General features: G+C 37.7%; 1 protein-coding gene across 1 annotated transcript in view; it reads right to left on the bottom strand.

Moving 5' to 3' along the window:
* LOC126458587 (E3 ubiquitin-protein ligase SMURF2) overlaps window positions 1-23,965 on the bottom strand; it is a 174,825-nt gene that overhangs the window by 14,604 nt on the left and 136,256 nt on the right. Inside the window, exons 12-13 of the mRNA XM_050095725.1 lie at window positions 15,353-15,490; window positions 10,773-10,956 (exon numbers count right to left, since the gene is read on the bottom strand). Of these exons, the coding sequence (XP_049951682.1) occupies window positions 10,773-10,956; window positions 15,353-15,490 (322 nt within the window). The remainder of the gene's footprint in view (window positions 1-10,772; window positions 10,957-15,352; window positions 15,491-23,965) is intronic.

A 23,965-nucleotide genomic window follows, 5' to 3' on the forward strand; every position in this document is an offset into this window, starting at 1 on the left:
ACTTGGCAGTGTCTTGAAAGTCAAGGAGAAGAGGGGCAGGCAGTAACGTCAACACCTGATAAACAGTTGAAGAAATATAATGTAAAAGTCATTCTTTTCTAAGATTCTATTCAGGCATGATGTTCCGATCTACAAATTAATAAGAATTCCTTTCACCCAACATTGTAATCTCTATGTATAAAAAGCAATGTTCTGACTGATTTACAGTTCGCGCCTAACCCAAACTGCTAAGGATAGAAATTTGTAAAAGGTGAGCATCTTATACTGTAGACATTGTTTAAGAAGGGATTTTTCGAAATTCCATCCCTAAGGGTCTTGAAATTTAACCTTATGGGGGAGAAATAATGCGTGAAAGCTTTTTTTTTTTTTTTTTAAAAAAATATAATTATTAAAGAACTACTTAAGTATTTTTACAGCTACATCTATGAACATTGGTATTTGACTTCTTGGTTAAAAATAAAAAATGTGTATTTCAATGCCTTTGGAAATGAACCTCTATGGAGGTGAACTAGAAGATGAGATCTTTTATGAAAATATTTTATCATGAAAGCATTTTTAAAGCTAAATCTATGAACATTTAAATTTGTCTTCTCTGTAAGAAATAAAACATATGTGTTGTCAATGTTTTTGAAAATTTAACCTCTAAGGGGGTAAAACAGAGTCAGATTGATTCACTGACTCATTATAACCCAGGCCAAACCACTAAGGATAGAAACTTGAAGATTGGAGAGGCTGTTGAGCTTATACTGTAGGTATGTTTAAGAAAGTATTGCCAAAATTCCACTCCTAATGGGGGTGAAATAGGGGATGGAAGGCTTTTTGAAAGTATGTCACTAACGAGGGAATTTTGAGGCTAGAACTACAAAAACTGGTATCAAGCTCCTCGGTTAGAAAATAAAAAAAAATACGTTTCAGCATTTTTGGAAATTCAACCATTAAGGTGGTAAAATAGTGGCTGAAAGTATTTTTGAAACTACTAAAGGATTTTTAACGCTACATGTAAGACGATTGGTATTTGACACTGATGGCTGACCCACTTTAATTCTTCACTTGTTTGCTCTCGGTGTTGACGTACTGGGTTGCTACGCTGGCTGAAAAATGGGGTTTGTAATTCTGACACTGACTAGCGTAAATAATGTACCCGACAGATGCACAGTTGCATTTCACAGCACTTTCATTTCACTGTTCACAATCCCCCAATAATATACAGTTATATGGCCAGTGCACTATTGTTTAGCTTTCGATAAGCCTCATTATTAGTTTGCACGCAAACCTCCACATACTGCTACAATAGTTTACTATTGAACTTCTATGAGCAGTAAAAAACATAACCACATAATTCACAGTTCTTTCGGAATAATTAGGTATGTGTGGAACATACAGTCATTTTTTTAACACACGGCCTAATTTTGTAACACTTATTTCACAGTTAAGTTGAAGCACTGCTGTTGTTCTAACCAACACAGGTTTGTCGGCTGAAACTTGGCTGTAGACTAACTGTCTTGGGACCAAAAATCGGACCCTTAGATATCATCACAATCACTGGTGCTGAAACTACACATTGTTGGAAGTTTAATTTACAGAAATTCCAATTCAACTTAACTCGTTAAATTAACTGAATACATCGAAACATTGGTTCTTTTTAACAGTTTCTTTTACTACAAGAGTTAGGCTGAATTATTTGTTTAAATGATGGAATTAACATACATAGTTACGCATACAATACTTTTGACGAAACTGGAAACTACTTTGGAATTAATTGAGGGCTGGCTTTGTTAACATGCTTTCGAATAGACCCAAATAAATACTTTAAGAATACTATTAATTGTTCCCCAAATGTTTATAATTGGTACAGAATTTATATTTGTTTATAAGTCAACAATAGAATTTAAGTTACAAAACAATTACTGATTTCACCCAAAAAACAAAAGATACTAACTAGGCAGTCAAAATAAACTAGAAAATTAAATACATACATAAAACTAAGCACAAAATTAGATCTTTTGTTATCTTCTTTAAAACTGAGGGCCAAACTTTCTCTTTAATAAAAATGCAGATAATACTCACGTTATGTTAATGGTAATTAATTCAAAAATGAAAAAATGAATTTTAAGGAGGCAGATGGCAAAGAAAGGAAGTAAAAATATCCCAGCTTGCTTCGTCACAACTTCTCAGTACATGAAAAATTGGTATTTCATGACTCGGTTAGGTATCAAGAAATATTTTTTATGGTATGAAAGCTGCTATGGAAATATCTCCACAAGAACACAAATGGCGTGCTTAACAAAAATTTTGGAATCCAGCTATCAGAATCGCTTTTCGATCAGAAGTAAATTGGGAAAAGACCATGCTTATACAATCTTAATTAATATGAAAGGCTTAGAAGGTGTTCAATTTGTGAACAAGATAAAAATTCAATTAAATAAAAACAAAAGCTCTGCAGGCCAAACATTCTATGTGAGCGAAGCAGCAGGCACTAAGCTAGCTGTTATGAATGGTGTTCAAACAGGATCATATTACTGAAGTGTTATTAGGTGTATATAATTTGTCTGTACTGTATGCTGGTTTCTACATGCAAAATGGGTAGCAGTCTGTCACACGTATTACAGAAACTGGAAGAATCTTACACAAGTATTGTCAGATTTGAAGAGACAAGGAGAGGAAGTAGTAATCTTTTCAAATGGCAAAATTTCTAATATAGACATGGTCATACTAGGTTACTGGAGTAGCTACACAATGCAATAGAAAAACAATGTAATTTAGTAAGGAAGGAGGTTGAAGAGCAATTTAAAGAGGTATACCTTTATGATGGATTTAAAATAGTAAATGATCAAATCTTAGATATACAAGGCCGGGTAGAGGTGTTAGACTATGATGGAGAATTGGTTGACATGGACTGCGACCCAAATGCTTTAACTAGTTTGCAAAAATGGCTACAGGAATTTGTGAAGCTGAAAGTACAAGAAAAAGTAGATTCTGCTAGCACGCCATGTAATTCTGTGGCAGACATAGAAGCAACTGGAAGCTTAGCATAAGGTCAGCTACTGGTAACAATAACATCGCAGGTGATTGGTTAGAGCTGCAGCTCAAAACAGGAATGCATTTATGGAAACCATTCCCTAAATTCAAGCCTGATGGGGAAGTACACCCTACTTATTTTATAAGAGTATGTAACGAAGCAGGGTTTCCCACTGCTATCCTGTTTTGGTTTTACACTCCTTCAGTAATTTAGTTAACCAATGAACTTTTATTTGTTTTCATTTTCACTACTCAGATTCCGACTACAGATTCTGTGGCCTTCAGCCTCATAGTACAGAATTCAGAAATAGTTTAAATAAAATTCCCCTAGTAAAATCTATTATTTCAATACATTCTAATATCTATTCTGAATGTAATGAGCTAATCAGTTTTATTGGAAATGCATACTATTAACAGTTATGGACAATGATGTATATTATGCAATACATATTAAGTAAAATTCGAGTGAACTAACAGATCAAATTCAGCTATAAGACTGCATCCAAAAGAAAGCCTAAATTTTACTGATTCCAGCAAAGTGTTTAACCTAAAGTCTGTTAGTTCAATAGATATTAAGACTTAAAATCTGTAGCCTGTATGACTTTCAGTGCCAATTGTGACCAAACTATTAAATAATTTCGAGATCTGTATTGATACTTTTGCTACCTTTATTTTTCTACATAAAATGACTCCAGTCTCAACTTTGTAAGTGCATTAATTAAGAATTAAGTAAATTTGAATATGTAAAAATTATTGTTCAAAAGGGCTGCCATGGTTATAAGTCGGGAATTCCCACAGCGGATGCATAAGTTAGTTCCGTGTATTTAAATTGATACAGCTCACTCATGTTATTTAAATAATAAAACCCAACAGTTAACTTCAAAACCAGTTAGAAAGGATAATTTTAACCCTGGGAAATTATAAACTATAATATATTAACAGAAATAGTCAAATATTAAAGCGCTCGTCTATATAAGGTCCGAGCTGGTACAGCTCTAGTTAGTTCGCGGTCAGGTTCTCTTGGAGCAAAAGTGCGGCAAGTTGGTAATTGTAATTGTGAACTTTATTAAAGACTGGAAGTTTTTGACCTACCTAATGTGACGATTAAGTGTAAGAGGCCTGGCCACACGAATATTGTGTGTGCAAGTGATAACAAATAAATCGTACTGTGGTTGACATACATGCTCAACAATGAATACGATCTTGACTTTTGATTTTGGAAAACTTAACCTAGGATCCTGGCTTCTTAATTTCAGTGGGACTTTGGGTGAGACGGATGCAGCTACCAGGAAGACAATATTGAATAAACAAAGCAAGGTAGGTCGAGAATACTGCGCACTATCTACTGGGTGAGGAAACGTTTTAATATCGGTACATACGGTTGTGACGTGAACTTTGAGTGGCACTAATAAATAAGGATACGGCCCGGCATGTTACAAGTATTCTCCAGAACATTACCCACTAAATGGGAGACTCAAGGAAAATACATTTTAAACTTAGGTACCCGGTGTGCGATGCTGCAGAATGGAAATCTGCCCATTTGGAAGAATTAAAATGTAGGGAAGATTCCCCAGAAAAATTTAAAAGAAAATATTGGTCACCGAGTACACAGGAGAAATTAACACTCGAATTCTTAGAGTCTAAGAACTATAATAGTATACGATGGTTACAAAAAATACACTGAGTGGCACTTGTTGTTGTTGTGGTCTTCAGTCCTGAGACTGGTTTGATGCAGCTCTCCATGCTACTCTATCCTGTGCAAGCTTTTTCATCTCCCAGTACCTACTGCAACCTACATCCTTCTGAATCTGCTTAGTGTATTCATCTCTTGGTCTCCCCCTACGATTTTTACCCTCCACGCTGCCCTCCATACTAAATTGGTGATCCCTTGATGCCTCAGAACATGTCCTACCAACCGATCCCTTCTTCTGGTCAAGTTGTGCCACAAACTTCTCTTCTCCCCAATCCTATTCAATACTTCCTCATTAGTTATGTGATCTACCCATCTAATCTTCAGCATTCTTCTGTAGCACCACATTTCGAAAGCTTCTACTCTCTTCTTGTCCAAACTATTTATCGTCCATGTTTCACTTCCATACATGGCTACACTCCATACGAATACTTTCAGAAATGACTTCCTGACACTTAAATCAATACTGGATGTTAACAAATTTCTCTTCTTCAGAAACGCTTTCCTTGCCATTGCCAGCCTACATTTTATATCCTCTCTACTTCGACCATCATCAGTTATTTTGCTCCCCAAATAGCAAAACTCCTTTACTACTTTAAGTGCCTCATTTCCTAATCTAATTCCCTCAGCATCACCCGACTTAATTAGACTACATTCCATTATCCTTGTTTTGCTTTTGTTGATGTTCATCTTATATCCTCCTTTCAAGACACTGTCCATTCCATTCAACTGTTCTTCCAAGTCCTTTGCTGTCTCTGACAGAATTACAATGTCATCGGCGAACCTCAAAGTTTTTATTTCATCTCCATGAATTTTAATACCTACTCCGAATTTTTCTTTTGTTTCCTTTACTGCTTGCTCAATATATAGATTGAACAACATCGGGGACAGGCTACAACCCTGTCTTACTCCCTTCCCAACCACTGCTTCCCTTTCATGTCCCTCGACTCTTATAACTGCCATCTGGTTTCTGTACAAATTGTAAATAGCCTTTCGCTCCCTGTATTTTACCCCTGCCACCTTTAGAATTTGAAAGAGAGTATTCCAGTCAACATTGTCAAAAGCTTTCTCTAAGTCTACAAATGCTAGAAACGTAGGTTTGCCTTTCCTTAATCTTTCTTCTAAGATAAGTCGTAAGGTCAGTATTGCCTCACGTGTTCCAGTGTTTCTACGGAATCCAAACTGATCTTCCCCGAGGTTGGCTTCTACTAGTTTTTCCATTCGTCTGTAAAGAATTCGTGTTAGTATTTTGCAGCTGTGACTTATTAAACTGATAGTTCGGTAATTTTCACATCTGTCAACACCTGCTTTCTTTGGGATTGGAATTATTATATTCTTCTTGAAGTCTGAGGGTATTTCGCCTGTTTCATACATCTTGCTCACCAGATGGTAGAGTTTTGTCAGGACTGGCTCTCCCACGGCCGTCAGTAGTTCCAATGGAATATTGTCTACTCCGGGGGCCTTGTTTCGACTCAGGTCTTTCAGTGCTCTGTCAAACTCTTCACGCAGTATCGTATCTCCCATTTCATCTTCATCTACATCCTCTTCCATTTCCATAATATTGTCCTCAAGTACATCGCCCTTGTATAGACCCTCTATATACTCCTTCCACCTTTCTGCTTTCCCTTCTTTGCTTAGAACTGGGTTTCCATCTGAGCTCTTGATATTCATACAAGTCGTTCTCTTATCTCCAAAGGTCTCTTTAATTTTCCTGTAGGCGGTATCTATCTTACCCCTAGTGAGATAGGCCTCTACATCCTTACATTTGTCCTCTAGCCATCCCTGCTTAGCCATTTTGCACTTCCTGTCGATCTCATTTTTGAGACGTTTGTATTCCTTTTTGCCTGTTTCACTTACTGCATTTTTATATTTTCTCCTTTCAGCAATTAAATTCAATATTTCTTCTGTTACCCAAGGATTTCTATTAGCCCTCGTCGTTTTACCTACTTGATCCTCTGCTGCCTTCACTACTTCATCCCTCAAAGCTACCCATTCTTCTTCTACTGTATTTATTTCCCCCATTCCTGTCAATTGCTCTCTTATGCTCTCCCTGAATCTCTGTACAACCTCTGGTTCTTTTAGTTTATCCAGGCCCCATCTCCTTAAATTCCCACCTTTTTGCAGTTTCTTCAGTTTTAATCTACAGGTCATAACCAATAGATTGTGGTCAGAGTCCACATCTGCCCCTGGAAATGTCTTACAATTTAAAACCTGGTTCCTAAATCTCTGTCTTACCATTATATAATCTATCTGATACCTTTTAGTATCTCCAGGGTTCTTCCATGTATACAACCTTCTTTCATGATTCTTAAACCAAGTGTTAGTTATGATTATGTTGTGCTCTGTGCAAAATTCTACCAGGCGGCTTCCTCTTTCATTTCTGTCCCCCAGTCCATATTCACCTACTATGTTTCCTTCTCTCCCTTTTCCTACACTCGAATTCCAGTCACCCATGACTATTAAATTTTCGTCTCCCTTCACAATCTGAATAATTTCTTTTATTTCATCATACATTTCTTCAATTTCTTCGTCATCTGCAGAGCTAGTTGGCATATAAACTTGTACTACTGTAGTAGGTGTGGGCTTCGTATCTATCTTGGCCACAATAATGCGTTCACTATGCTGTTTGTAGTAGCTTACCCGCATTCCTATTTTCCTATTCATTATTAAACCTACTCCTGCATTACCCCTATTTGATTTTGTGTTTATAACCCTGTAGTCACCTGACCAGAAGTCTTGTTCCTCCTGCCACCGAACTTCACTAATTCCCACTATATCTAACTTCAACCTATCCATTTCCCTTTTTAAATTTTCTAACCTACCTGCCCGATTAAGGGATCTGACATTCCACGCTCCGATCCGTAGAATGCCAGTTTTATTTCTCCTGATAACGACATCCTCTTGAGTAGTCCCCGCCCGGAGATCCGAATGGGGGACTATTTTACCTCCGGAATATTTTACCCAAGAGGACGCCATCATCATGTAATCATACAGTAAAGCTGCATGCCCTCGGGAAAAATTACGGCTGTAGTTTCCCCTTGCACTTAACTGGATCTAAATAGTTAGATAACCCAGTAAAGAAATTTAAATCTCCAGGAGAGCTGCACCCTCTGCAAACCTGGCAGAGTGATGTCTGTTGGCAGTCCCAATTTAATTGCTACATAGCTTCACATTTATTTTTCCATGAAGCGGTTTCTTCCTCTTCAACTACCTTCCTATCTTTAACCAAAATCCATCTATTACTATCCTAAGAAGAAACATGAAGGTAGAGAGAAAGATATTCTGTTGGAGACCTACGCACAAAGGACACTTGTTATTACGTAACGATTAAAACCAATATGGGTGCTCGGGCACACAAAAAATGAACAGAATTAAAAAGCTCTTTCTGAATATAGGAAATGTGCTTTTTAATGTTTTGTATATATGATTTGCTACTTTTACTTTCCTATTGTGAATAGTGGTTGGGTTTCACATGTCTTTTACAGGGTAAGTTAAATAAGGCAAGTTATTCGGTACATACTATGTGACATTTGGCATAGAAGTACTTAAGATTAAGAGGTGTATTTTGTGTCACGACATACATACATGTTTTTAACAGCAGTGAAATACTGTGGTTGACCAAACTCTTACAGATTAATGAAAAGAACTTAATTACTTCTGACATGGGTTTACCCAATCTACACTGGCTCCTCAGAACAGTGTTGATAGGATCAATTTTTGGGGCCTGTACAGGTGAAGCCGAGACAAGTCTGTTTTGTAGGGTATGACTAACACAATGCATCCTCTGGTGTCTCAGAGAAGAAACCATCAGGGAGAGTATCTTGGGATGAGGGCATGAGAATCAGTGTTTGAGGATGTACCTTCTTTATTTCTTCTGTCCTAACATGTTTTTTCTTGTATTTCGTTTGTTTCTTCTCCGACAGGAGATCAGCTCAATTTTTCCTATTTCCAGATTCACATATTTCTATTGCTGAAACCATTCTTCTATGCCATATGGTGGTAATAACAACCTGTTTCCACAGGTAAGAACTGAGAGAGAATTCAAGTGACAGAGGGTAACACATGCAAGACAAAACTAAAAAGACAAAGGGAAACTATTCTCTAAGTGCAGTAAAGCTGGTGATCTGATAACATGTAAACAACAAGGAAATTCTGTGGCAAGCAAACTACAGCTGCTGCCACAGAGGTTGAAATTAACATTATCGCTGGTAAGAGAACATCAATTACTTGCTTAACAGATGAAGAGTGTAATTAATCTAAAAAAACTTGGATTATCTCTGATAGGGGTGCACTAGCGCATGAAGAATTTGTACAAGTGTAAAAAAAAGGCAATAGTTATTAATATATTACATCTTTAAACGTAAACTGGAGGGATTATAGAGCTATTAAGTAAAGGTTTCATAACTTATAATTATTAAAAAAGATGAAATAAATATTAACAACAAACATAGAAGTGTACTCAATAGAATGTGGGGAGCTACTTTATAACATATGCAGCAAGTATTCATCTTAACAAATGAAGAATTAGGTACATTCACTCTTTACAACTAGCAATTTCTTGCGATTTTTGAGGTGGGTGGAATGCAATTGCTTTGATAATAAACAAACCTTATAATTCAGGAGCAATAAATAGATCACTGGCGAATAACTTTTGACAACATATGCATGAATGCTAGGCATTATGAAAAGGAAAACAAATGTAGAAAGAATAATACACGAGAAGGCTCTTTATTACATAGTTAAAAAGAATATAGTGTAAGAACCGTAGGTAAAAAAGAGGAACTAGGAACTGTGTTGGAAATAACTGGGTAAAATTGATATGCTGTGGAGAAACTTCATCACTGGCATATATATAAAGTTAAGGGTCAGAGGCCATGCATTAAGTTTAAAATTTTTAAGGTAGGGTAGATCCTGAGTTTATGTAGGTATGGGAGAGAGGAAGGGTGGGAAAATCCAGGGAAGGGATGGTATATTCCCTAGTCAGGTCTATCCACAGAAAGAATGAACTGACCCATTTTTGCACGGAACGATAAAGAAGGGGACACTCACGTCAGAAAGACAACAATGAATATACACAGTATCTGTCTGGAGGATAAGATTTAAGTGCAACTATCACAGACATAGCAAGCTATAAAGTGACTGTTAGTCACACTAATGAAGTGTTCTTCAAAGTAGAACAAGATTAATAGACTTACCTGAACAATGCCCATTTTCAGAATTTATGTTTCCATAATTGTACGACTTACCACAGATCTGAGACTTGGAACTGTGCAGATTAGTGTTTGCTAAAATGTCAGCCTGTAACTCCTTATAGTAAAGAGAGACTTAGACCTTTTCTATCTCAATAAATTTGAGAACCTTGTGCTGTTACAAAACAATGATTTACAAACAGTGTAAAGCACATTATCTGTGGGTAAAAGCAATGTGATAATGATCGAGCATGGTTAAATAGGACAAATATCTTTCATAGATTTTCTTTACCTATGAAAATCTAACAATGTACATATGAAACTGCTGGATAAATCCTAAATATAAGTGTGTGTGTGTGTGTGTGTGTGTGTGTGTGTGTGTGTGTGTGTGTGTGGTGGGGGGGGGGGGGGGGGGGGGGGGGCAGCACGCCTGTGCAAGCGTGTATATGTTTCACATCTCATATCATCAGGTTGACAGATCATTTGTTGGCTTAGCCCAGTTACAGGAAGTGGATGTTATATTATGCTACAACTCCTTATGCCACTATTCACACTGAGAATAACTACATCTGCTTCACACTGAGAATAACTACATCTGCACTTCACAAGCCACCATACAGTGTATAGTGAAGTGTACATCATATACCTCTATCATATCCCCTTCCCCACTCCAATCAGTCACAAATTGTGCAGAGAATGGATGTATGTCAAAATTAAGATCTCATAGCTCAAAAAGACCCAAACAAATATTCTTTACAGGAAGAAAATCATTATTTAAATGGAATTTGATGCATGAATTTTAACCTGCCATTCATTCTCAACTGAAACACATTATTAAGACACTTTTAAGACATCGAAAATTAGAGGAACATTACCTTTAACCTTGTGTGATTTCGCCAATCCGTAATGTCTATAGAACCGAGGCCGCCAATTATCAATTCAAGTTCACGTTCATCAAATGCTCTAAGAAGATTGTTGGGTATTAATTCAGTGAAACCTTTCTGTAGAGCTAGGAACTGTTGCTCAATACCTCTCATAAATCTGTAGTTCACGTACAGCCTTGAAAAGGAACACAATTATTAGTTTCCACAGGAAGAGTCACTTGCAACTTTAAAAATTAAATATCAAAACTGCAGACAGACACTAACCCACACACATTATAAACATGTATGTATATATCTATGGTCCACATCTCCTCCCAAAACCACTGGACTCATTTCAAACAAACGTCGTACACATTTCAGTTCCTGTCTGGAAAGAATCACTGTGAGGGTAAGAACCATCTATCTATCAAAAGGATAGGGGTGAAAATGCATTGTAGCCCACAATGTGTGAATGCCCGTGCTTTATTCATCCAGCATTTGAGAATGAGAGCACCTGATCTGATTTTAACAGGGAAGCTAAAACAGTTTATGTCCAACCCACCACTGGCTGCACCAAAGCTGAGTTTATTGTGTGGTAGTGAGAGCACTTAGTGACTTGCAATAAACTTTACACATAATTTCAAACTTTTATGAAAGTTTTTTCTCGCTGACAACACCCACAAAATAATGAAAGGGAGAAAAAAGTTCATTGCTTATGACATTTTTGCTGTTCGTGCAGTAAAACTGCCACATCATGCAAGATATTTAAATTTATTTCTTTTTTGTTACTAATTACATTCACAACACATTTTGCAGACAATGGCCACATATACCACAGGATAAATCTTCAATATTGTATTACTGCATGACACACAATTCAGGTGATAGAACACTGTAAACACTGAGCCATGTACAAATACTTAAATAGATTTGAAATCTGTGTATACATGCAAAGCCATAGGTAAAAAGCTCACCCTAAACCCCTGAAACAATATCAACCAAATTTGGTACAAATCAAATAATGGAAAATTGGAAAATACAGAATGGAATTTAACAATATCATGAAAAGCATAGTTGCTACTCACCATACAGTGGAGATCTGAGTCACAAAAAGGCACAACAAGAAGACTGGTAGTAGATGGACACAGTTAGGGGAAACGAGGAGACAGAAAGAAAGAGGGGGGTGTGGAAAGGAAAGAAAGAGGGGGAGGTGGAAAGGAAAGAAAGAGGGGAGTGGAAAATAGAAGGAGAAGGAAATGGACAGAGAGAGGAAAGAGGAGATCGGCAGAATGGGGGGGAGAGGGGGGGGGAATCAGAGAGGGGGGAGGAGGGAGGAAGAGCTGGCCAGAGAGAGGGGGAGGAGGAGATGGGGAATAAATACATACTCAGGCAATGCTGGCTTCTCAGCTAATTAAAAATAAAATGGGTGAATTAATAACTTCATCATGAAGTCTGAGCAGAGCCTTGCTTCTATTGGACAGTTTCCTACTTAACTTCAACTATGTTTCATCAATAATGGGAAATATCCAGTACTGCCAGAAGTGGCAGTGGAAAGCTAAGAAGGTAAGATTACAAATCACATCAATATAAAGATGAATTATTATTAACATTTCGTAAACAAAGTTCCATAAACCAAGTCACCTTTCATAACCATGTTATAACGCTGTGGTAAAGCATATAATTGGTTCATAATTCAGTCAATTCTTCATATTAGTCATATTTATCAAACAAATAGCTTGTTCTCATTGTTTTTATGGATATTTTGGTATGTTTCAGAACAATGTGTTTCCTCATATTGAATGTCCAACGACGTTAATGAGAAGGTGGCAGTCTTCTAAAGAACGTAATTATTACAATGGAAACTGACCCATTTCCTAATAGACGTTTGCTACTAACTACTTTTTTTATTTTCTTTGTGACTTTAAACAGTTACAAATACCCACAGAAGTATATCATCCTTGATGTGAATGTTTACATGATAAGACTATTGGGGATTGCAGTCAGCCGCATCATGTGTTGACTGATTATGTATCTGTACCCAAGAACAGGAACTGTAAATTTCAATAGCAAAATCATGCCTACCCTCTACTCACATCCACACCGCTTTGATTCCCATTTCACTTACATTTAGCACACTGGGAGTAATTACAGTACTAATCATGGAGTTTTCTTCATGCTTACAATAACGCCAACTACATTGGCCATAAATAAAAGCTATGTTATCCTTGTATGGCTCCAGGTCAACTAACTGTATCCACATCCAAGGTCAAAAATTTGTTTTGCAGGTTATTCATATCTAGAATATACTTTAATTTTCAGCACTAAACCGTAATTTCAGCACACAGGGAGAGAGATCCTGGATCTCTTTCTATGAAAGATCCTTTCAGGATGTTTCAATATTCCTGCACTTCCAGATGGCAGTGTGGCAGTGCCCCATCCTGTTCGTAAATTAAGTCATTCGAAGCAGTCTCCAATTGTGGGAAAAGAAAGTTCTCAAGCATATCAAGATACACTATGTGATCAACAGTATCCAGACACCCCCAAAAACATACGTTTTTCATATTACATGCATTGTGCTGTACTTACTGCCAGGTGCTCCATATCAGCGACCTCAGTAGTCATTAGACATTGTGAGAGAGCAGAATGAGGTGCTCTGCGGAACTCATGGACTTCGAACGTGGTTAGGTGATTGGGTGTCACTTGTGTCATACGTCTGTACGTGAGAATTCCACACTCCTAAACATCCCTAGGTCCACTATTTCCAATGTGATAGTGAAGTGGGAATGTGAATGGACACACAAAGTACAAAAGCATACAGGCCGACCTCGTCTGTCGACTGACAGAGACCGCCGACAGTTGAAGATGGTCATAATAAGTAATAGCCAGACATATATCCAGACCTTCACACAGGAATTCCAAACTGCAGCATGATCCACTGCAAGTACCATGACAGTTAAGCAGGAGGTGAGAAAACTTTGATTTCACAGTCAAGTGGTTGCTCATAAGCCACACAACATGCCGGTAAATGCCAAACAATGCCTCACTTGGTGTATGGAGCATAAACATTAGACGACTGAACAAAGTGAAAGTGCTGTGTGGAGTGACGAATCATGGTACACAATGTGGCTATCTGACGGCAGGGTGTGCCAACATTAAAATCCAGAGGTGGTAGTGTTATGGTGTGGTCGTGTTTTCCATGGAGGCGGCTTGCACCCCTTATTGTTTTGCGTGGCACTATCACAGCACATGCCTACACTGAAGTTTTAAGCATGTTCTTGCTTCCCACTGTTGACAAGCAATTCACTGATGGCCATAGCATCTTTCCTGCTCATAATACACAGCCTGTGGTGGTGTGGTTACGTGACAATAACATCCCTGTAATGAACTGGCCTGCACAGAGTCCTGACCTGAATCCTATAGAACACCTTTGGGATGTTTTGGAACACCGACTTCATGCCAGGCCTCACTGACCAACATCGATACCTCTCATCAGTGCAGCACTCCATGAAGAATGGGCTGCCATTCCCCAAGAAACCTTCCAGCACCTGACACTTGATTGAATGTATGCCTGTGAGATTGGAAGCTTTCATCAAATCTAAGGGTGGGCCAACACCCTACTGAATTCCAGCATTACCGATGGAGGGCACCACGAACTTTTAAGTCATTTTCAGTCAGGTGTCCGGATATTTTTGATCACATAGTGATGTGTTTCCTGAAAGTGTGTTCTAAACAAAGAAAAATGGACCACACACCTTTTCCTGTGAAACTGCACAAAACACATTAAATTTTGGAGAATCCCTTTCATGTTGTACAACTTCATGTGGTTGTTCCGTACCCCATATTCTCATATTATGACAGTTCACCTTTCCACTTAAATGGAATGTTGCCTTATCACTAAACACTAAGTGTCGAAGAAAACTGTCATTGTCCATCTTCCAAGAACGAAATTACAGAACTCCACACGTTGTTTCATTCAGATAGATTACAAGCATGCACAAATCCATCTTTACTACAGCTGAACATGCTTACAGTTGTTCTCTACTAAGTACAGAATAGTTTGAGAAATTGGTAAAAGAGTATCCAAATACAGTCTCTTATGGCTGTTTCCAGTAGCAGTCAATTGCCACTCTTGCACCAAACCATATATTCTCAGCTTATGGCATTCTCTATACTTTACTACAGAACAGTAGATCGATCTTATCTTTTCTAATGTCCAACTTTTTGCTTATAAAGCCTACAGTTCTTCCTTATAGGCCTGTTAAGTATCCACTTATTCAGGTTTCTCCATCACCAAGAAACATCTCACTGCTCAAATTAAAAAAACTACAGATATTTTTAAAAACTATGTTTTTAAAAGGTTGTGTTATTTCAATAAATATTCAAATACCATAATTCTTGGCTGATGCACTGCACTTACAACTTTATGATTGGGTCAAATTTATCACATGCACAAAAACTGCAGAAATTTACAAAATCTTCCTGCCACAGTTATTATTTCACAGCATATTAAATAAATAAAATACCTACTGAGAACATAAAGAATCTTCAGAATATAATTTTATTGTTCATGGTAAACATAACTTTCAACTTACTTTACATATTCTCGTTTGTTTTCTTCTGTTACATTAATATCCTTTCCCCCAGGTTTCAGCTCATGCACCTTCAATACTCCAAAGCTGTTGTGCTCCACAGCAAACGTTGTATCAATGACACCAGTGAGGCTGTTTTCCCTAACAAAATAAGGCATACAATTAACATCTTAACACAATCAGATTTATAAAAAAATTAATTATCATGTAACATGTAGAATGAAATTCTGGAAATTGATCCTATGATTATGATTCTTTATGGTTTAGCAATATTAATAAAGCACCTGTGTGTGTCATTACAAATTGATATAAGGTATAACACATCTGAAATCAAGTGTGCGGACTTCTGGTCAAGCCTCGTGGGTAGGGTCCCACAATTTATTATAGATAATGTGTTTTCAGAACTTCTCAAGTTGGTCCAAGGGAGGGTTTTAAGGAATTAAAAGATTTGCTGCTGAAACTACAATCAACCTGTTTGGTTCATGCAAAAGTGGAACTGGAAAACTAAATGGAATTGTTATTAGAAGAAGGGGGCGAAAAGAAGAAGAAGAAGAAGAAGAAGAAGAAGAAGAAGAAAGTTTCCCAAAATAATGCTGCATACAGTTCATTAGGACAATGATTCAGGGCTGTATAGCCATACTCCCCCGGCTTTTATAAGTAAAGGGAACAGAAAAAAGTGACAACTAATAATGGTGTGAAACTTCCTGCCAAACATTTTACAGCTGGTTAGGTCAAACACTCATAGCTTCCATAGTATTATATTTCAGTGGTAGTTACACTACAGATTGTCACCACTGCTGTTACTACTTGGGAAGGCCTCCAAACATCCCGTTCCTAGCATGCATTGTCATTTACAAACAGTTTCAGTATCATTTGTTCAATTCTCATAAATATTCAGAATGTCCAGAGAATATTTTACCTTTTTTTTTATTAAGTCTGACATTAAAACAGCCTTCTTTCGAAATTACATACTGATAATTTTTAGAATATCAGTAATTAATTACAACCTATTTCTTTTGTAGTATAAATCACAGATATGAATAAAAGTACATATAAAATATTATATTTTGACTTACAGACAATATAAAATACCTTATAAAAATTACAAATTACACACACACACACACACACACACACACACACACACACACACACACACTTACTTACTGATAAAAGGGAACAATCTCTAGTAATTTGTCACAATAAAGATGAATACATAATTTCCGTTAAAATCTTTGAGGCTTCACTCAACATATTTGCTCTTTTTGTTTCAAATTCTTTGATTTCAGCTTGCTTTCATTTGAATAATAATCATTCCTCCTCTTCTCTTTCACCTCCTTTCTCCTTATTTTTTTATATCATCTTTGTATTGTATTTGTGCGCCTTGTGAAAACAGTTAAAAGCTTCTGTCGGTGTTGAAACTGACAACTCCATTTGTGCCCAAAGTGTGTCATCTCTCCCTTTGAGCAACAAGGCTTTTTTCTTTTTGCTTTACATCTATAATTTTGGAGTTTACAGAAAAGGCTCACTCAAAAGACGTATTTCAATGTGCGATTACCGTATTATAACAATTTGCAGAAAATCTCTCAAATTTGGGTACGCCTTTGAAAATAATTTGAGTATATCAAATTCAGAATTTATACAGGATTTCCACTTCTTTTGTAAGATTTTATTCCATCTTCAATTCTTTTTTCTCTGCAACTCAAAAATTCAAGTCTGACACAACCTGCCTTTGAACCTGACATTCTTCTATTTGATGTCAATCTTCTCTGAGTTACTTTGTGGCTTACTGCGACTTCAGAATTCAAGCAGGAAAATGCACATATTAAGTTGTATCTGAGAGGTGATCTTTCTTGCGGCTTCTCTACTACGACAATAATGCATGTTCGCAGGCTTTCTTTTGGCAAGAATATTTCTGCAGATACATTCTTTCTTAAGTTCACATCTTGCAGCAAAAGCCAGCTTGAACTGTCTCACTCTAATTAGATTCTTTAACATTCTTCAAGTCGATTTTCATTACAGATGGGTTATGCTTTTTGAGACACCTAGTTTCACAACTCTTTACATCAAAATGTTCATAAGATTATGTATTCATAATATAGAAATGGAGGCATCAGAATATCATTCTTCAAATCAAGTGAAAATAGTACCAAAAAATGTGCTGTTGAACTGAAGAATTTCACTTATGCAGCTAGCAATTTGTCACTGAAAGCTTCAGCAGCATTTCTGAAACTTTATAACTGAGGAATGGTTCTCGGCATTTTTATCTCATAACACAAGTTCGAGTGCGTTCAAGACTTTTCACAGCTCTTTCAGCTGCACTGGCATTTTTGACCAATCTTCTTCCACAAAATGACATAGGAAAGGATGAAGTTTCATTTATCTCAGTGTATTGTGACCTCTGTGCAGACAAATCATGAAATAAATAATACAGGGCTCTCAAAAATGACACAGTTTCCCAGTTAGTTTTGGATACACCCAGGGTTGTCACATGCTTCCCCAAGTGAAATTCCCTGTCATTTCCCTGATTTCCAGGCAAGTTTCAGCATTTTTCCATGACAAATTTTGAGATCTCAAGGGTGAATAAAGACATTAGTTGAACAAAAAATTTAGGGGCTTTTGTATTTCTAAAAGTGAGTAAAAACTCTAAGTATAAACATCAACAATTTGTAATGGACTCTATTTAGATGGAGAAAGCATGCCAAATGGTGTATGTGTTTCATTAAGACCAGTGATGTTATTTTATTTCAATAAAACAAAACATATTTGCTGACAAAAATACACATTTCCTTAGAGTCGCAAGACATATGTTAAAAAACCTTCACTGATTTCAGAAATAACCTCAGAGAAAAGTATACCTCCTGAAAGAAATGTATAAGGCAGAGAAGAGTTGTGTAAACCAACACTACAGGTGACCGCCAATAAAATGTTTGTTCTACTATGTTCGTTATTGTCAGCTGTACCCACTGTGTTATGTCTATTATTTTAGTGGTATTGTGTGTCCACCTGCTTAGATGAATGGTAATGTATTTGCCTACCACATAGCGGGCCAGGGTTTGATTCCTAGCCAAATTGGAGTTTTTCTCTGCTCGTCGACTAGGTGTTGTGCTGTCCTAATCTTCATCTTATGATCACCAACATGCAAATCGACCTATGTGGCATCACCTGCATGAAGAATCGCAACCCGGCTACCGAACTTCCGTGAATGGGGCCTCCAGCCATCAATCCCACACGATCATTTAATTTTACAGGTATTGTGTAATTTTTCTTTGGAGGTATATATGAATGCATAGCGTACAAACCACCAGCAACTGCCACAATTTTTCTTCTTCTTATTGTTCATAGTTTTTAATATACAAACTACTTTCAAAGTGCCAAAATGTACTAGAATAAGTAAAATGTCTATAAAATGCCACACTGTTCAATGCACTTGCAGTGAGACAGTCGCAATTCCTGAAATCCATCGCCCATGGCCTATGGTCTATGGCCTGCTGAGGTGCACTGCAGTCCTGGGTTCATGCCATATACAAACAGGCCTGGCCTGCGGGCAGATTGGTGAGATTAGATCCAACAGGCAGGGCCTGCACATTAGTGGGAACCGAAGGACTTCAGATCGGCAGGACCAATTCGTTAGAGATACCACCAGAAATGGCTTGCAGTTTTGGCCCATCGAGGAAGTACACTCGTGTGGCCAGCTGTTCAAGAGTTACAGGCACCATGTTGATGAAATGAGACCAAGGTGATCAATCCAAGCAACAGGTAACTTGTGCAAATACTCTGAGAATCAATCCTAATGAGGATAGGTAGCAAGTCACCATGAAGATGATCGCTGAGCCGCAGACAGGCACATAGAAAAGACAATCACACACACTCAACTAAATTTTCAGCCATAGCCTTTGTCAGAAAACGAGAGTGCACACTCAGACACAACTCTTGCACACATGACCGTTGCCTCTGGCCACTGCATCAATAGTCTCTGAGAATCGGATCCAAACAAACCACTCCTCACAACTCCCTGCCACTTGTCAGTAGCTGCTAGACTAGCGGCGAGAAGTGGTGGCAGAACTGACTGCAAGCTGGAGGGAATGGTAGGGAGGGGAGGAGCAGTAAGAATGAGGGAGTAAGGAAGGAGTGCACGTACTCAGCTGCCCCCAGCCAGCTACGATACACGACACCTCAGTATACAAACCATTTCATCTACTGAGATTTTTCCTGCATTTTTCAAATTTCATCTACTGAGATTTTTCCTGAATTTTTCAAATTTCCCTCATATTTCTTCTTGGAGATATGTCGACGATACGTTTATAGTGTGGCCACGTGGGAAGGATGCTCTGGATCATTTCATAGATGATTTTAATTGTCTGCATCCCACTATTAAGTTCATGATGGAAGTCGAAAAGGATAGAAAACTTCCATTTTTAGATGTCTTGGTCTACAGAACAGATGATGGGACATTAGGAAACAGTCCATGCCTACAAACCGATATCTTTGTGCATCAAGATGTCATCCATCGTACCAACGCAAAGGGGCTCTATGTACATCGTTAAGAAGAGCTTATGCCATCTCAGATGAAGGTAGCTTGACACAAGAACTGGATCATATAAAGCAATGTTCAAGCAGAATGGTCATACTGACAATCAGATCAATCGTGTTCAACAGATAAGACCTTTGTGGGAACCAACAGAAGATACAAGCAAATCAGTGCGGTTCCTGCCTTTCATGGGAAGCAAATCTTCAAAAATAGGAAGAATTTTAAAGAGATTTTATATTAAAATTGTATTCCATCTGCCAGCTAAGACTAGAGCACTGCTGGGCTCAGTGAAGGATGATTTGGGTTTGAGGAAGCTCAATGTCTACAAAATTCTCTGCCACTGCAGGAAAGCTTATATAGGACAAACAATTTGTAAAGTCCAGGATCAATGTGTGTGGAGCACCATCACTACACATGTTTATTTCAGTCAGTAAAATCTGTGGTTATGGAACATTGTCTTACAGAAGGACATAAAATGTTGTACGATCAAGCACAAGTGGTTGCCCATGCATCAAATTATTGGGACCCCATAGTGAAAGAAGCTATTGAAATCTGGTTATATATAACACAGAGATAAGGTGTATCCTTTAAGTAATAGCTGGAACTCTTTTGTTTGACATTGTTTCAATGATTGAAAGGTGCCAACAGTGGATGATATCGATTTATAGTTTCTGCGAGTTTTCACCACACGTCTGCTATCGTGCTTTGCACTAGAGAGCAGTTGTGTTCACGCACACATGGTGGACCTACAGGTCGTGTATATAGGAGCTGTCACTTTGTGTTTGATTTTTGTTCTGGCGAGTTAGTGCGATGTAAGATGGCGGTCAGGCGGACCGGTCAAGATGACATTATGTTCGGGCTGGAGACCTGATATGAATATCATCAGTGTTACAACAAGCTTAATTTAATTTCAGATAATGTTGTAAATTGAAGATGAATGCCTCTATAAAGTGCTTTTAGAAAACTATTTCTTCTTTGTGATATTTCTACCACAGCAGTTGACCAGTACCTTGAGCCTGACTTGGAAGCAAAGAGTTCTCCCCACCCTCCTCACCTCTCACCTGGTGTCACAAATCACCTTCCTCCGATCCCTACCTTAGGTGACTGCTTGACAGGTATAAAACAGTTGTGAATCTCTGTGTACACATTGGATAGCCAATGGGTAATATGTTTATCACACATACACTTCCACTGAATATTCAGATGTTGTTTCAAATATTACGTACAATTTAAACAGATTATATATCTGTTGTTGTTGTGCTCTCAGTCCACAGACTGGTTTCATGCAGCTCTCCATGTTCCTCTAACCTGAGCAAGCTTCTCTATCTCCAAGTAACCACTGCAACCTACATCCTTCTGACTCTGCTTAGTGTATTCATCTCTTGGTCCCCTCTGCAGTTTTTACCCTTCACGCTTCACTCCAATACAATATCCCTTGATGCCTCAGAACGTATTCTACCAACCGATCCCTTCTTCTACTCAAGTTGGACTACAAATTCCTCTTCTCCCAATTCTATCCAGTACCTCTCAATTAGTTATGTGATCTACCCATCTAATCTTCAGCATTCTTCTGTAGCACCACATTTCGAAAGCTTCTATTCTCTTCTTGTCCAAACTATTTATCGTCCATGTTTCACTTCTATTCATGGCTACACTCCATACAAATACTTTCAGAAAAGACTTCCCGACACTTAAATCTATACTTGATGTTAACAAATTTCTCTGCTTCTGAAATGCTTTCCTTGCCATTTCCAGTCTACATTTTATGTCCTCTCAACTTCGACCATCATCATTTACTTTGCTCCCCAAATAGCAAAACTCATCTACTACTTTAAGTGCCTCATTTCCTAATATAATTCCCTAAGCATCACCTGATTTAATTTGACTACATTCCATTATCCTCATTTTGCTTTTGTTGAGTCCATCTTACATTCTCCTTTCAAGAAATTGGCCATATCATTCACCTGCTCTTCCAGGTCCTTTGCTATCTCTGACAAAATTACAATGTCATCAGCAAACCACAAAATTTATATTTCTTCATGATGGATTCCTAGACCAAATTTTTCTCTTTTGCTTTACTGCTTGCTCAATATACAGATTGAATAACATCGGGAATAGGCTACAACCCTGTATCACTCCCTTCTCAACCATGGCTTCCCTTTTGTGCCCCTTGACTCTTATAATTGCCATTTGGTTTCGGTACAAATTGTTAATAGCCTTTTGCTCCCTGTATTTGACCCCTGCCACATTCAGAATTTTAAAGAGAGTATTCCAGTCAACATTGTCAAAAGCTTTCTCTAAGTCTACAAATGCTAGAAACATAGGTTTGCTTTTCCTTAATCTATCGTAGAAGATAAGTCGTAGAGTCAGTATTGCCTCATGTGTTCCAATACTTCTACAGAATCCAAATTGATCTTCCCCGACGTCAGCTTCTACCAGTTTTACCAATCGTCTGTAAAGAATTCATGTTAGTATTTTGCAACCATAACTTATTAAACTGATAGTTTGATAATATTCACACCTGTCAACACCTGCTTTCTCTGGGATTGGAATTATTGTATTTTTCTTGAAGTCTGAGGGTATTTCGCCTGTCTCATACATATTGCTCTCCAAATGAAAGCGAGTTTTGGCATGGGTGGCTGACTCAAGGCTATCAGTAGTTCTAATGGAAAGTTTTCTCCTCCTGGGGCCTTGTTTCGACTTAGGTTTTTCAGTGCTCTGTCAGATTTTTCATGCAGTATCGTACATCCCATTTCATCTTCATCAAAGTTCTCTTCCGTTTCCATAGTACTGCCCTGAAGTACATCTCCTGTGTATAGACCCTCTATAACTCCTTCCACCTTTACGCTTTTCCTTCTTTGCTGAGAATTGGTTTTCCGTCTGACATCTTGATAGGCCAATAAAGGTGGTTTTCTTTTCTCCAAAGTGTGTCTAATTCTCCTGTAGGCAGTTTCTATCTTACCCCTAGTGATACACGTTTCTACATCCTTGCATCTGTCCTCCAGCCATCCCTACTTAGCCATTTTGCACTTCCTGATGATCTCATTTTTGAGATGCTTGTATTCCTTTTCTCCAGCTCATTTACTGCATTTTTGTATTTTCTCCTTTCATCAGTTAAATTTAATCTCTCTTCTGTTACCCAAAGATTTCTGCTAACCCACATCTTTTTACCTACTTGATTCTCTGCTGCCTTCACTATTTCATCTCTGAAAGCAACCCATTCTTCTTCTACTGTATTTCTTTCCCCTGTGTTTGTCAATTGTTCCCTAAAGCTCTCTCTGAAACTCTCTACAACCTCTGGTTCTTTCAGTTTTTCCAGATTCCATCTCCTTAAATTCCTGCCTTTTTGCAGATCTTCACTTTCAATCTACAGTTCCTAACCAATAAATTGTGGTCGGAGTTCACATCTGCCCCTGGAAATGTCTTACAATTTAAAACCTGGTTCCTAAATCTCTGTCTAACCATTATATAATCTATCTGAAACCTTCCAGTGTCTTCAGGCCTCTTCCTCATACACAACCTTCTTTCATGATTCTTAAACCAAGTGTTAGCTACGATTAAGTTGTGCTCTGTGCAAAAATCTTACCAGGTGGCTTCCCCTTTCATTCCTTACCCAAGTCCATATTCATCTACCAGTTTTCCTTCTCTCCCTTAAATTCCAGTCACCCATAAGTATTAAATTTTCATCTCCCTAAACTATCTGAATAATTTCTTTTAGCGCATCATGCATGTCTTCAATCTCTTCATCAGCTGCAGAACTAGTACTATATAAACTTGTACTACTGTGGTAGGCATGGACTTAAGTGTCTATCTTGGCTACAGTGATGTGTTCACTATTATGTATCTATAAAAACTGAATACACCAAAAGGTTTTTTTTTTTAAAAAAATCAAGGTTTTTGAATAAAATAAAAGGTTTTTCCCAATTTTGAAAGTTCCTGGCTCTTCTGCATATTTCAGAATTTGGTGGACATCCTGATAATACCACTGAAAGCATTATCCAACCAACCTTGCGGCTGCCATGATAATCATTCTTGATTGCTGAGCCATCTCAATTTGTCTCTATGAATGTCATTTAAATCTCAAT

Source organism: Schistocerca serialis, chromosome 2 (assembly GCF_023864345.2).
Source record: "Schistocerca serialis cubense isolate TAMUIC-IGC-003099 chromosome 2, iqSchSeri2.2, whole genome shotgun sequence".
In the NCBI taxonomy this organism is placed as follows: domain Eukaryota; kingdom Metazoa; phylum Arthropoda; class Insecta; order Orthoptera; family Acrididae; genus Schistocerca; species Schistocerca serialis.